The sequence below is a fragment of the Taeniopygia guttata genome, chromosome 7 (genome assembly GCF_048771995.1).
Source record: "Taeniopygia guttata chromosome 7, bTaeGut7.mat, whole genome shotgun sequence".
Classification (NCBI taxonomy): Eukaryota; Metazoa; Chordata; class Aves; order Passeriformes; family Estrildidae; genus Taeniopygia; species Taeniopygia guttata.
The window spans coordinates 26161586-26176288 of NC_133032.1; the positions used below are offsets into that span (position 1 = coordinate 26161586).

At 39.1% G+C, this 14703-nt stretch overlaps 1 protein-coding gene across 4 annotated transcripts in view; it reads right to left on the reverse strand.

Moving 5' to 3' along the window:
• Positions 1-671: 671 nt before the first annotated feature.
• NAB1 (NGFI-A binding protein 1) overlaps positions 672-14703 on the reverse strand; it is a 45765-nt gene continuing 31733 nt past the window's right edge. For 3 of the 4 annotated variants that reach the window (XM_072931593.1, XM_030277831.4, XM_030277832.4), the window contains exons 4-8: positions 13817-13868; positions 8226-8336; positions 5761-5902; positions 4408-4557; positions 672-3323 (exon numbers count right to left, since the gene is read on the reverse strand). In XM_072931593.1, coding sequence (XP_072787694.1) covers positions 3232-3323; positions 4408-4557; positions 5761-5902; positions 8226-8336; positions 13817-13868 — 547 coding nt within the window. In that variant the 3' untranslated portion in view covers positions 672-3231. The remainder of the gene's footprint in view (positions 3324-4407; positions 4558-5760; positions 5903-8225; positions 8337-13816; positions 13869-14703) is intronic. The other variant, XM_030277834.4, reaches the window with a different exon arrangement.

The window sequence follows — 14703 nt, forward strand, 5'->3', positions numbered from 1 at the left end:
TACTCATGTTTACTCTCCCCTAGACCAGAAGGCAGGGGGATGGCACATCCTCTGACCTCATCTCTGCTTCAAACCACTCATGACTTTCACGCCAACTCAGCAATCTGGATGTTTTGAATGTTTGTGGAGGGGTTCTCCCCCATGACTTCTCTTTGAAGTTTTTGCTCCCTTGTCTGCTTTTCCCTTTTTATACCCCATCTCCCCTCCAATTTCTGCACCCTAACAACCTCCCAGCAGAGATGTGGGCTGCTGCTTAGAAAGCAAGTTGGAACGGGGTGGATCACCCATTCTCAAAGAGCACTTACACATACATGCCTGCCATCCCATCCTAGCTGCTCTGTCCCATTTGCAACCTTGTGTAAACTTAAGCACATGCAAAAGCAGGAGTGCAGGAGGTTGGAAGGGAACTCAGCACCTCAGTGCTGCAGACCCTGCCCAGGTTTTAGTTCCTCCCTCCTGCCTGGGTCCACTGAGCCCTGCAGGCTGTGCACATAATGAGGCCACCCTTAAATGAGGATTCAACCACAAAAGCAGGAAAAGGCTTCTTCCACTAAGAGCTGTAGTTCAAGGTACTCCCTCCTCCCCTACCACCCCCTCCAAAAAAATTAACATCTTCTTTTAGAAAACACAATTTAAAAAAACCAAAAAGGACAAACCCTGGGGAAACTAAAGAGTTCTCACGGTGAATTTTATTTTGTAAGCAACAATATAAACATGTGAATAAAACAGGCATCATTTGCAGGGCTGGCCTTTGATCCAGAGTACCCTGGATCTAGCAACCCTTCCCGAGCAGACGAGGGCAAGCCTTTACCTGCGACTCCAGAGGCTGGCCAGGATGCAGTCCACCAAGACCTTTGTCATGGAAAGACCAATGCTTGAGTATTTGCTATTACCAAGCGTATGTGCAATCTTGGAATGTACCTCCCACCTCCCCCACCCCAGGATAAAAAAAAATAAAAATCATACAGCTGCAAACCAGTAAAAAAAAAATTGCTTCCAGCTTATTGAGACTGAAATGGCCTGTTGGACTATAAACTGAAATATCATTCTGGAGATAACCAACTGGTCGTGACACAAAGTACTGTATTTACAACTCAAAAATATAACTGTTATAGACTTTAAGTTATAGCAAATTTAATACATTAGTGTTTACAAAATAAATTCTGGACTCAACTGGAACAGCGTGCTGCTTAGCAAGTTCTTTTTCCTTCCTCTCACTTTAACTGAAGAGACCAGCAAGCTTAAGAGCTTCTTCTGTGACCCACACATAATTTTTGATGGTGTCAGATGTTGGAGAAAACCAAATGTTTCCTGCATCTCTAAAGGTTTGCTGCTTGGTACCTTCTATTGGTCAAGTTGTACAGTTCAAACCTTAAACTGTCCTTTAACAAGTTCCATAAACATCTCAGGAAAACTACTCAGGTACTAACCAGAGCACTGGTTAATGTTACAAACTGAAGAAACATCCGTGCTACTAACTCACACAACAGGAAAGAGGAAATATAACTACACATTCAATCTCTTATGCCTAAACAGCAAAGCTGCGAACTCCACTGCTTAAAGTAAGATACTTCAGTAAGTGAAACAGTACCATACAGTTCAAGAAACTTTTTTTTTTTTTAAAAAAACCAAACATTTTAATAGTATAAAAAGTTGTTTTACTGGTGTTTCTACTATAAAGCTTTGTTCCACAAATCAAGTGATAAAATAAGTAAATATGTTTACAGTGATAAGAGACTGCAGTGTAGACATTTCAGCTCACATCTTGCTGAGCGTTTCAGTACAACAGAGACTGACTGATTTGTTAATACACACCTAGGACATGGAGCAAACTGCAAACATGAAGTGCACACCTGAATAGGGAAGTTTACCCTCTGACATGGTAACTCACTTTCTCCAGCTCTCCCTTTCCTGTTGTAAGCACAAACTGTGTTTGGAAATGGAGGCATATAACTGTCCTGGCTCCAGAGCAGCACAGAGGAAAGATGGATGCGCACAAACACACCACGGTAAATTCCAAAGTTATATGCCAACTACTCCTCCTTAGATAAAATGACATCTTCAAAGTGAACATGTACAAAAAATAAAAAATGTCAAATAAATAAAGAATACAGATGTTAATTAATCACATACATAAAGAAACATATTGGCATACTGTATGCAGTATACAGTATATTCATAGAATCATGAGGGCTGGACAGCACTTAATTAAGGAGTTATGTCCTGAAGACAACTCCTTTCTCTCCTCCAAGAAACCTTATGGTTTCTGGATATCAAGTGCAACCTTTTACACTGATGCATAAATTCTGCACCATATCTCATGTCACCTGGGATGCCTTTTTTTTTTTTTTTTAAGATCCACAGAGAAGTCCAAGAAGTTTTAATAGTCTGAATGACAATTTTTGCAGCCCTGTCCATTCTACTTGGTCTCTTGAGTTTCCTAACAAATGAAATTTAGTAATTGTACGGTGCATCAATTCCCAGTTTTTCCCAAGGAAATGGGAGCCAATCATATGGACTCTTCCATCCTCTAACTGGCATTTCCCACACTCCTGAGCTGTGTGTAGGTATTATGCTGTGAGTGTGTTACACAAAGGCTGCTGGAACCATTGGAAATGATGTAGAGATAGTTAAGTGTCAAGTACATCTGCTATGATACAGAATCAGGGTGTAGGTCTATCAAATGCTATATCCACATAACATTTTAAACCATGAAAATATTGTATGCAATTTTCTTTTTCTACAAATATTGTTGCAAACTTGCTGTTAATTGTGTCATGAGGTTTGCATTCCTAATTCTCCAATGATTTTTAATTCAAATGTTTAACAACCATATCTATGCTAGGTACACTGAAAGTAGACATTGAAATTTCAAGTAAAATGAACTGTAGCCACATCTACTGGACTCAATACACGTCCCAACATCTAGATTTACTTTGATAAGTTATACAAATACATAATACATTCTTAAATAATGAAGACCCACAATATTAATTTGTGAATCTTCCCACGTTATAAAACCACTTTTACAGGAATGTTTATCCACCTGTATTACTGTTTTAGTTGCAGTGTCTCTTGCTTTCCTGTTTCCACAGATTACTGTACCAGTTCTTAGGCTTTGGCTATTGAAATCTCTTATTTGAATGAGGCAACACTGGTTATTAAGGCTGTTTTTTTCTCTCTTGTGAAGTTTCATTCTTTACTATGACACTGTTTTCCAGAGCAGAATGACTATCTTGTGTCTTCAGGTTCTGTTTTTATGACCTTCCTTTCAATATTGTTAAAAGCTGAATGAGGAAAATCCTTTAATATACCAAGGCCTTCTGCATTGAGAAAAGAAAGAAAGAAAGATGTTAAAACACTGTTTGGAAACAAATATATTTTTTTCTTAAATTAATAAAAAGGTCCAAGAACCACATGAATACCAACAGTTGAAGCAACAAATTCTGCCTCCTCCTCCTGGTCTTTAAGCCAGCTGGGTAAGAACCACCCCAGTTACACTGCAGTGATGACAGAGGAAGTATCACAGATTCACTCCAACCCCTCTGGCAGCAGGGGCTAATGGAGATGCACTCTACACTTGCATTTTGAGAGGGAATGGGTAAAAGTCCCCTACTAGAGATTTCACAAAGGGAATTAGCACTGGGATTGGGACAATCTGCAAAAGAGATGAGCCAAGATTGCAGTGAAAAAGACAAGATTCTGCCTGGTCTTCAAAGCAACTACTTTTGCATCTTGTCTTTCAAATAACCTCTTTCTCACTGCATCTTTCAAACTCAGATGGGATTTTATTATTGCTCCTAAAGTTGCAAGAGTCTCAAGAACTCCTAGCTTTATCTCAGTGCACTGAGATTAAACTGAAACCACCCACAGGGACTTCACAAAGGTTTCTTGCTCTCTTCTATCAAACTCAGAGTGGGTTTCTCCTAATGCCAGAGGTAAATGACAAGACTGGCAGTGAGCAGAGGTCAGTGAATGAGAAACCCAGGTGGAAAAGACTTGCTGCATAACATGCAGTTCACAGCAGAGAAACAGTGCTAGGTCCTTATAAATCCTCTTTGTAAAAAGCCAGATTCGATTATACAGAATGAAGCCATGTCATAATCATGTTGGTATGACTGTGATGGAGTTTAAGTATTTAATAGCAGTAATTTGGGTCAATACCAAGGACAGACATGTGCCAGGACTTGGTTATCTGATTGCAGCTACTGCATCCCCTAAACTTTTTTCCCAAATAATATTCAATCTGACTCCAGATTAGCAAGTAACACTCCCCTCGGAGTTTTCTCCAAAGCCTTGACATTATGGTTACACACAATGTATGCCAGCCTGCCTTCCTGGCTGCTTCACTCAGAGACATCACAGAAAATAAGAAATGGTGGGTAATTTCTCAGGGACAGCACTAACCCGAGGACTGTGACTTTGCCTCACCACTGGGGTAAAGCCGGATCAAATCACTGCACAGAGATTTCCCAACGTGCTGCTCTCCATCAAGTGAAATGTGCTGCATCTGTCTGCTTGGCAGGTTGGACATCCTGAGGTTCAGTGGTCTTTCACCTGCAAGTTGTTCACAGTGAAACATTGACACATTAAAAGAAAATCAGTATTAAAAAACAGAGTCTTAAATACATGTTAGTTCTATCAGCAAAAATGCATCCTAGATTCCAGCTGCTCACAGAAGTTTTCTAGCAAAACAAGGCTTACGTAAATATATTGCTTTGCAGACTACTTCATAGGCACTGCTAGGAAGGGACACTCAGCCAGACAAAAAAAAATATATTGTTCTAAAAAATCCTTTACTCTGCTCAAAAATCCTCTTGAGATACTAAAATTTTCCTCTCCCGCTGCACAATCCCTCTGAGATCCTAGAAATTTCCAGTTCCCCTGCACAATGGCTGAATGGCATTAAGAAGCTTGCTGTGCCAAGGAAAGCTGTATTCACACACTTATTCTTCATGATTACTTCTGTACCTCATTGCTTCACCAATTCACACAAACAAAAATCTGGTTTTTAACACCTACTTGTATTGATTCCCTTAGTTGTCCCTCTACTGCTTCTTTTCAACCCTCTTTAAAAAAATAGCATTTAAAAAACAGACACAAAAACTTCTGGTTGTATTTCTTGTTTGTAACATTTTGTCTCATTTCACAACAGCAAAAAAAAAGTATATAAACTGAAGTGCTCAAGCAAAACAAACACTCCTAAAATTAATTCAAGACAAGGAATAGTAAATCAAAGAGGACCACAGAACTGTAAGTTTTTTGAAGAATAACAAGCCACTAAGAACATCATTAGAACATGCTTAGTGCTAAGTAATTTACATAGCCAGCTCCTCCGGTTTTGTTCCTAGACTGCACAAACAGGTAAATAAAAAGGGGTACCAACTATATTACCTCCTTTATTTTCAATTTCTCAAAACAAGAGCACAAATGAAATGCAACACTCTGCTGTTTTCAAAACTGAGGATAAAGCTAGAGCAAAGTCCTGCTCTCAGTAACAGCAGTGCACCCAACCTCCTGCCCTCCCCACGTTATCCCTGGGGAAAGCAGTTTGCCCAGATGCACAACAGGAACAGAACAGAACCTGAGTGTGCATCTGATTGCATTATTTACACAGTAAGCACTTCAGGGCAGAGAGAGATCTTGTCTTGTCCATTCAGTGCTCAGGGTTCTGTGTGAGATAAACACCACCACTGACAGAGATTGCATCACATCAAAAGTCTCTGCTGGCAGCACCGCCGTGCCTGGGAGCTACCATACCTTGTCCATCAGCATTATCTAATGACATGCCATTGGGGCTGTGCTCTTCCGAGTTCTGCCTGTAACACCCTGTGGAAAGACGTCTCTCTAACGCTGCCTGGTTGCAAAGAAACTCCATCTGTTTTGCCATCACCTTTTCCGACTGCAATTGAAACAAAAAAAGATTTCTCTCTATATACATACATAGAGCAAGTCAAAACACGGGAGGAAAAACAGGATCAGATGAAAAGACTAACAGCCTAGATAGTGTTTTTTGTTGACTCATATGTACAGATGTGTGTTTTACGGTTTCTCCTAAACTATGAAGCAAACAAAATATTTTTGCACCCATAGAGATTTTCATAATGTACATCTGAGTCACTCAAGAATACTTAAAATGCGAGCTGTTGTAGTTCATCTACCCAGAAATGCAACATTAAAAATCTGTTCTTCAAGAACACACAAAAATCACGTCCTGCACTTTAGGACTGCAGGTTACGTGAAGAGAATCTCAAGAAAAGCAAAAAAAAAGGTCTTAATTATCCAGTTAGCTCTGTTCAAATATATGTCTTCACAAAGTATTCCAGAAAGTATTCCAAGAGCAATGGCAACATCTGCTAAAAACTTATGCCAAGATTTCACCAGACATCTTGGAATCTTTATTTTAGGAAACAACACTACACAAGCTTAAAAATCTGCCATTCTGAAAGTGTAGGATGACAGTATGTTTGTGGGGGATAAAGGTGTGAAATGTCTGTCTAGAAGAACAAGACCTATACACCTCTAGAGAGTGGAGCTAAACAATCCAGTGCAATGTGGGAGGAAATGGCGTCTGAATGTTTGTCATTGACTTTAATGCCAAGAGAATTCTAACTTTCACTATAATCTTGTTCTTTAGAGAATGTAAATAAGCATCTTGCAAAAATAAGATGAAAATCACAAGTCAAGTAAGTTGATTTAGAAGAACTATAATGAATATAAGAACAGAAAGTACATGAACTTAACACGTACAATTGTCAGGAAAAAATAATTTCTCTTTCAGGTAATGCTGTAATTGGTCCAACTGCTACAGAGGTCTATTCATTGCAGAGCATTTAACTTTTCATGGGAGATGCTGAAAGTCCCAACTTCCTATAAAAGGCTACTTGCTCAGCATAGTTCAATAATTTGAACATGTACAATGACAGCCTAACAGACCAGCAAAACCCGGGCTTGTCCAGCACCGTGGTGACCCTGACAGCAGGGCAATGGCATGGCCAGTATTTACATCATCTCTCAGGGCTCATCAGGGTCTGCAGAAGAACACTGATAGCTCCAGCCCTGTCTTGGGAGCAAGGTAAAAAGAGAGAGTATTTTCCAACAGTTTACTTACAAGTGTGCTTTAACTCTGCTATTCTATCCCTCCTGTTACCAACTTTTGAACTACACAGTAATTTTTAAAAAGAATAAAACATTTCTCATTCATGCCATCTTTGTTGTTTGCATGGGATACAACCAGAATTTTAAACTTCAATTATGCTTCTGATCACCACAGAAAAACCTGTAGAGTTGCAGATACCTTCAAGCTTGAATTAACTCTCTAGTCCATCATTATGTGGCAGTGACGAACAAAAACTTTAAAGCATATACAAAACAAGCTCATGTAATTATTCTGTGACATCAGAACACGTGGTGTAACTGCATTTGATTTATCACAGATTTGTATGACCAAGTACTACTTTGCAATAGAAGAAGATAAATGATAAAGTAACACATCCATTCTCAAAAAACAGGAAGGTAACTCCTAAATGCAATCTTACGTGCAAATTTGGTGATTACATTTGCCCAAAATCAGCTATACAAAACAAATTTGTTGCAACTTAGCATGAAATCCCTCCTTGGCAAGAACTGGCAGTAGAAGATGGGTATTTTGCCTCGAGGCTGGGATACACTACAGAAAAGACAAAGAAAAAATTGGCAGCCTGTCTTCAATTATACAAAGCTTTCTGTCTGCTCAAGAACACTACACTTCCACCAGGTTACGTGCTGTTTAGGAAGCCAATTTATCCTCTCAGATCCAGAGGTTCACTTATTTTCTAAACACACTGGCCTTTCTTCTTGTAAGACATGTCAGAAGAGAGGACTCCAAGATCGCCTACTCTATTCCTCTCGACTCAGTAACTTGAGCTTTCCATTTATAGCGGGTAACGCAAGTAACACAGCACAGACTGTACCAATACTACCCTACTTGCTCCCAACAGGCAACCACAGATTTTCAAGCCTACTATGCTGCATCTTACCTCCTTGGAACTAACAAGGGCAAAGCTATAGTACTGTGACAGAACAGTTTTGGGAGGTAAACCCAAATTAAGAGTGATGCAATCACAGCTAAGCTAGGTAGCCTTTTAAAACTGATGGGAATTAATTTAGTCATCAAAACAACAACATCAAAACCAATGTACAAAGACACAGCCTGTATTATTCATAATGTTGTGTAGTTGGTTTACCTGGGAATTAAGAGCTGTTGGGTCTTCACTCTTTCCTTTAGCCAAAGCAAGTGGCATTTTGTCTTGCTGATAGAGCGTCTGGACTGTGTCCTGGAAATCAGGATAACCGTCCTATTGAGCAGAAAAAGAAACCAAACCAAGAGGGACATATTACTATTTTTTCTTTACCTCCTCTGTACACTTAAAAGAAAAAAAAAAAAAAACAACCCAAAAACTAAAAATCACATTCCTGAACTTCTGTGAAAATTCTGGACTGTAATTTACTTGTTTGTACTATCCATTTAAGTTTGTGCGTAAAACACACAGCCCCTCCACAGCAACTGCTATATACCTAATATGGCACAGAAAATCTCATCTCTCTTTGTTTCAGGTGAATCCAGACTACCCTTGTTACTCACATTAAACTAGTTTACATTCAGCCTTGACAGGCAGATTTAGGCCTATGGTTTCTGTTATTTTTCAGAAATCAAATTTATATGTAGTCAACCTACTACCTTGTGTGCTAACCTTCTGAAACTGAGAAAAGCCTCCTGAAATTCAGTATTTCACACAGAACCTACACTTGTATCACAGAATGAAATAGCACCATTTCAGAAGTACAGTGGAAAATTTACAGACTACAAGAAAGCATGATTCAATAATTCTTCCAGTTTGAAATTCTTATGACATGCAAATCTCTTCTGCAGCTTGCATATGTATCAATAAAGCAAATAAAGTTCCTATGAAAGCCTGCCAGACTCCATTAAAATAATCATTGAAGCAAAGGTTCAAGATGAGGAGTTTATCCAGCTTGATATAAAAGGAAAGCTCATGTGCACTAGAGCAACATCCAGAAATGTTTACAAAAGCATAGTATAGGTAACTTTGTTAAAATGTGAAAAAGACAGCTACAGATCTTAAAACAGACTTAAACCTGAGAACAATGACATCTGTCATTGAGGTTGTATTTTCCCTGTAGATTCCAAAGACACATAGATGTCAATAATTACATTTTTGACAATAGATGGACAGAAGGGTTACAGCCCAAGAAAAATAGATACGATATTCCAGAGAAAACACATGGAAGGACTATGAGGCTCCCTCCACTGGCAGGCTGCCCATGACCTGCAGAGCAGGGGTCTGACCCAAGGCAGATGGCCAGGACTTCAGTGCAACACAATGCCATTAAACCTATTATAATGCTCAGGAAAACACCTTAAAATCTGTCAGAATGCTGTACACGGCTTTGAAACACCCAACATACTCCCTCACAGAACAAATAAACACAATAGCTATGCAAAAACTTCATAGCCAGGTTATCTGCCACAAAGCCTCAGGCCTAAGCTAGAAACAAAGGCTTTGCAGCACATTTCCATGAGCACTGACCACTTCTATAGCTAAGACCTGAATCTGTTTGGGAGAGCAGAATGATTGTGTGTGGGAAGATGAGAAGCAGAACACACAAAACCCCATCACTCAGGATCCTATTTTTGCAACAAACAGGTAACACAGCTCTTCACAACAGATTTGTGATCACCTGCCTATACCAAACTGAAGGCTGTTTTCCAAAGGTGGCTCTGGCTGCCTCTTGCTGTGTCAGTCCCTCCTCAGCCAGGCAGATAACTCCTGGAGGATGACAGGTTCTGGATCACCTTCCCAGAGCCTTTCCCACTGCTGCCTGTCCCTGATGCCCTGTGGGATGAGGAGCATGCTGGACCAAGCACCAGCCTCTCTGCCCCATGGTTGCCTGGAGGTCCTCCTGCATGCACTGCAGCATTTTTGTTTTGCCATGCTGCTGCTTAGTTGTTTTCCAAGCGGTTTTGTGTAGCAGATGTTCCCAGTCCCACATGTGCTTTTTCGCTCCCTCTAATGACATTTTTCCTATGAAAACAGTACCTTCTACTGCTTTTGCTGTTTTTGTGAAAAAAACAAATCCCACACTTTGGTTTTCTTTTCAGCCTCTTCAGAAATAGTGGAGGTGGGGCTTTTCCTCCTCTTCCTCCACCCATACTGGCACCAAGGGAAGATGTTTCTTTGCAGCCTCCACTCAGGTCTCCCTGCCTGTGCCCCCCAACTCCCACTGAGCTTTGGGAAAAGAGTTTTTGAAAGCTCTCCCCACCCCTCTTGTTCAGATGAATGGAGACACAGACACACACAATAATTTCTTTAGATGACAGACAGCAAGAATATTTTTTAAAACTTCCCTTTTTTCCTCTCTTGGCTGTTCACACAGACTCTGAAGGGGAAGATGAGGAGCCTCTTCCTCCACTTCTGCCTGATGTAGCTGTGACTTGTTTTGCTTTCTAAGCTGGTGCCACAACAGCTCACTGCTTTGAGTGGTGCTGGCACTGAGTCACAGAAGATGACAAAATAAGGGGTGCCCCTGCCACACAACATCTAAGCAGGATTGATACTTGCTCTTCAGGAGGATGTGCCATTTCCACGCCTATCCTCCTGTTCTGCTCTTTGTCCAGAGCAGATTTAGGAACTACAACCCCTTTGTTATAATCTGCTCCCAAATACCAGTTCACTCCACCCCCTTTTTCGCTCCCTCCACACCTTTAGTCTGTCATTTGCCTGGAATTTTTTCCCTTTCTCCTCTTTACACTTCACTCCCACAGCTCACCCACCCACTCAACAAATAAGAGGGGGAGAGCTCACAGGGGAAGAGAAAGGCTTTTACAGGTAATTTGATGCAATTCATGGCACATTGTTTCTTTGTAATGCTTGTACAAGTTTCATATTCATAAAAAGGATAAATTTACAATGTGGCTGCAGATTGACAATGCTGCAGCTTGCACACACAGCTCTGCTGGCTCTCCTCAAGGATGACCTTCAGAGCCTCTCTGGAGGCTTTTTCAAGTGTCATTATATTTCAGGAAATTAACTCATCTTTTTTTTAAGTAATCTTTTACACTATGCAAACAGGCTGTGAAGTCTTTCCAAATTGAAGCCCTAGTAATTTTAGGCCATGCTTTGCAGAGACATTAATGACTAATAGTTAAAGGAATGGTGAATCAAAATACAGAGTTCAGCCTTAAAACAGAAAGGCAAAATGACTCTTCTCAAAAAAAAAAAAAAAACAAACAAAAAAACAAACAACAGAAAAGTGCTAGTTATAACAACAAAAACTATACCCCATGTTCAGGTCCTTTCTGTATATTCATGATACTGAGTGAACAGATCCACAATAAAGCATTACAACTCCAAAAACAGTGTAAGGAATTCTTACCCAGAACAGAAGGAAAAATCTGCATTTGCTACCATTTGCCTTTTTAGTTTCACCTTTCCAAAAAAAACCCAATCTAAAACATATCCAAAACAATCCCTGAACATATTACTAAAAAAAGGACTTTTTACATTTTTAAAAAAATTTGCAAGCACCAGAAACCCAAAACAGCAGAGATCTACTATGTCACACTGCATCTTTTTTACATTTAATTGAAGTAAAGCCCAAAATTTACAGTGTACCTCAAATCTAAAATGCACTGAAATAATGCTTTACTCCTCCTTAGGAGACTCCCAAAGTTGTGAGGAAAAAAGACATTTCTACTGATAACAATATGGGTAATTTCAAAATTAATAATGCTATGCTATCAGATTAAAGATTTAACTCAATTTAATTTTCAGTTTCTTATTTTGGAAAAAACGACCTATTTCTGAAATAGTCATTTGTACAATTAGGACATGAAATTTTCAAAAGAATTTTAAAATGTAACTGGCAATTTCAGATAAAACAAGAACCAAGTAAATATCCTTTCTCAGAATTACTGAACTATAAAGGGTATAAAAGAAGCAGGCCTTCCAGACTCTTAGGATTTTTCCATGCAGAAAATAGGAGAATACACATCTCCTAAGGCTGTCCAGATTTCCTGCTCTCCAGAAAACTTTGAGTTTCAGCTTGTATTTTTCAGGGTTTTAATTTTACGCTTTCTTTCAATGAAGATCCTGTAAGAAACAGCACCTCCCTTGCAGTGTGTCATTTTAGACACTTGCTCATCATCAATTATTACTGAATGAAGGAAAAACTTTCTAATGCTGAAATCTAAGTCATTGAAATACTACTTCAAGCAGAGGCGTGGCAGCTCCCCACCAGCTCTTACAAATTAGGGCTGGACTGAACAAAAGAGAAGAGACTCAAGCAACCATCCTGCAACATGATGGTCAAGGCTGATAAAGGTGAAGCTGGATAAAATCATTTAATGCAGCTTTTCCCTGCTCTTTTTTGTGGATCAAAGAACAATCACAGGCCAAAAGCAAATCCAGACACACATAAATGACATTACTGACTTATCAAAGCTACCAGTGAATCCTCATTGCACATGTATATTTTGCACTACATAAACTCAAAACTACAACTGTACATGGACTGATGGAAAGTAATAAATAAGACTAACTCCTCTATACCTGTTCTCTATACCTGTTCAAAACTGCATTTTCAAAACTAACTGCTATCACCAGGGTTTGTCTCACAGGAAAAGCCTTTGTACTGGTGAAAACATTGTAGTACTGAAAAAAATGGAAGCCTTACTTCATACAGTGCATCATTTATCACAGAATGCAATGCATATGAGAAACACATTTCTGAATGTGTTGCATTTTTCCCCTATAGCTATGGAATACATCACCTATCTGTGTCACATACAAATCTAGCCCAGGTCTAGCTCATATTCTAACACACATTTAACCTATGCCTTTTTGAATAGACAATAAAATACACCCACAATGCTAAGGATAAATTCAATACCCACGTAACAGTGAAACAGTAATTTGTTTAAAATACAAATTATAAAGAAAGATTTGCTATTCCTATGAGGTATATAGGTATAGGTGCATATATATGTACATTTTACTTTTTTGTTGTTGTTATAAGTAACTTTAAGAAGGCTTCAAATTTACCTTCCAACAGTGGTAACTGAAGAAAAAGGTAAACTACATACCTACTGCTCCTGCACTCTTAACAAGAAATTCCCATATCTCCCTAAGCAACATCTTGTGCAAGTGTATACATTAGCCATGTACACATGCATTTGACACAAAGCTTATTACAAAAAGCTGCAATGTATTATCTACAGGCACAACCTTTTGTGTTGAGATATACAGCTTTTAGTTAGTTTTTGACTTATCAATATTATCCGTATCCTGATTTATGGCACAGTCAGAGATGGCTAATATTCTGCCCTCAGTCCTTATCCAGAACTCTGTATTTTGGACATGATCAACAGCTGACTCCAGTGAATTAGGCAAATCCCACCTCACGCTGACTGAAAAGCAGCAAGCCTTATGGGAAGACATTTCCTACAGTGCTTGAGCTTATTTCTACCACAGGAAGTCAGTCAGTCCCATTCCTCCCCTCCTACTCACTCTGAGTGCAAAACACTGAGTCTCTTTACCATTAAACAAATCCTACTCTTTACCCCTGCTCCTACAGGTTTCTCTATCAAGCTCTTACATTTACAGAGATAGTGGTGATGTTTTCCACCCTCTCTCTCTCATACCCATCAACTGTCTATCAAATGTTTTTCTGACAAATTTCCTTAAGACAGATCCCTTCAAAACAAAACTGAATTTTAGCACACACAGGTCAAAATACAGGAGTCACATTACTGTACCTCTATCTTGATTCTCTTTGGTGACAGCTCATCCCTTTCTCCACATTTAGATCTACAAGAGAAGACACATACACAATCAGTAAACAGCACATTAACCCTGATCACCAATAATAATGAAAGGAGACATGGAAAAAAAACAGCTCAGGGAAGAACACTGAGATGCACAAAAAAAGCCTCCAGTTCACTTTGACATGGCAGTGAAAGTCATTCAAGTATAGAGGAACGCAAGCACTTTGTGCTGTTTTCAGAAGCATCATGAGATTAATGGATTCTTCCTTCCAAAGGGGAAGGAAAGCACAGAGAATTACAGAAATGCCCTTGGCATTGCTTATCCACGATGGATGTATATTTACATTAATCTCTATGGAAGAAAGGGGACAAAGGAAAATTTCTAAAAGGGTAGCAAAATGAATTTTGAAAGGATATTACATTACAGGAAGGGGAATCAGCATTTAAAAATCTAAGGAATATATCAAGACATTAAATCATACTTACTAATGCTAAGGTTTTAATTGTATTTAAAAGCTATTAAGCCTTTGTCACCATTTCATAACAGCAGTTCATTTGACAGAACAGTAACAACTGAAATTAGGATTCAGCTTCAATTCCATTAAAGGAAGCTTGTAAGCCACTCCCTGTGACCTTATCTTTTTGGCTAACAAGACAAATCTGTATATGGAAAAAAGGAAATTGATGCATTGAGCATTCTGGCTTCTCTGCCAATTTACATTAACCTCAAAACACACTAATGCCTCATATGCTTGAAATGCCAGCCTCTCAGATGGCTCTTAATATGCACTATCCTCAAAATACTTGGAAAACTAGAGAGCAAATAAAAAGGTAATTCAAGACAGCTGAATCTTATCAGTTTATAAGCTTCAGGACTC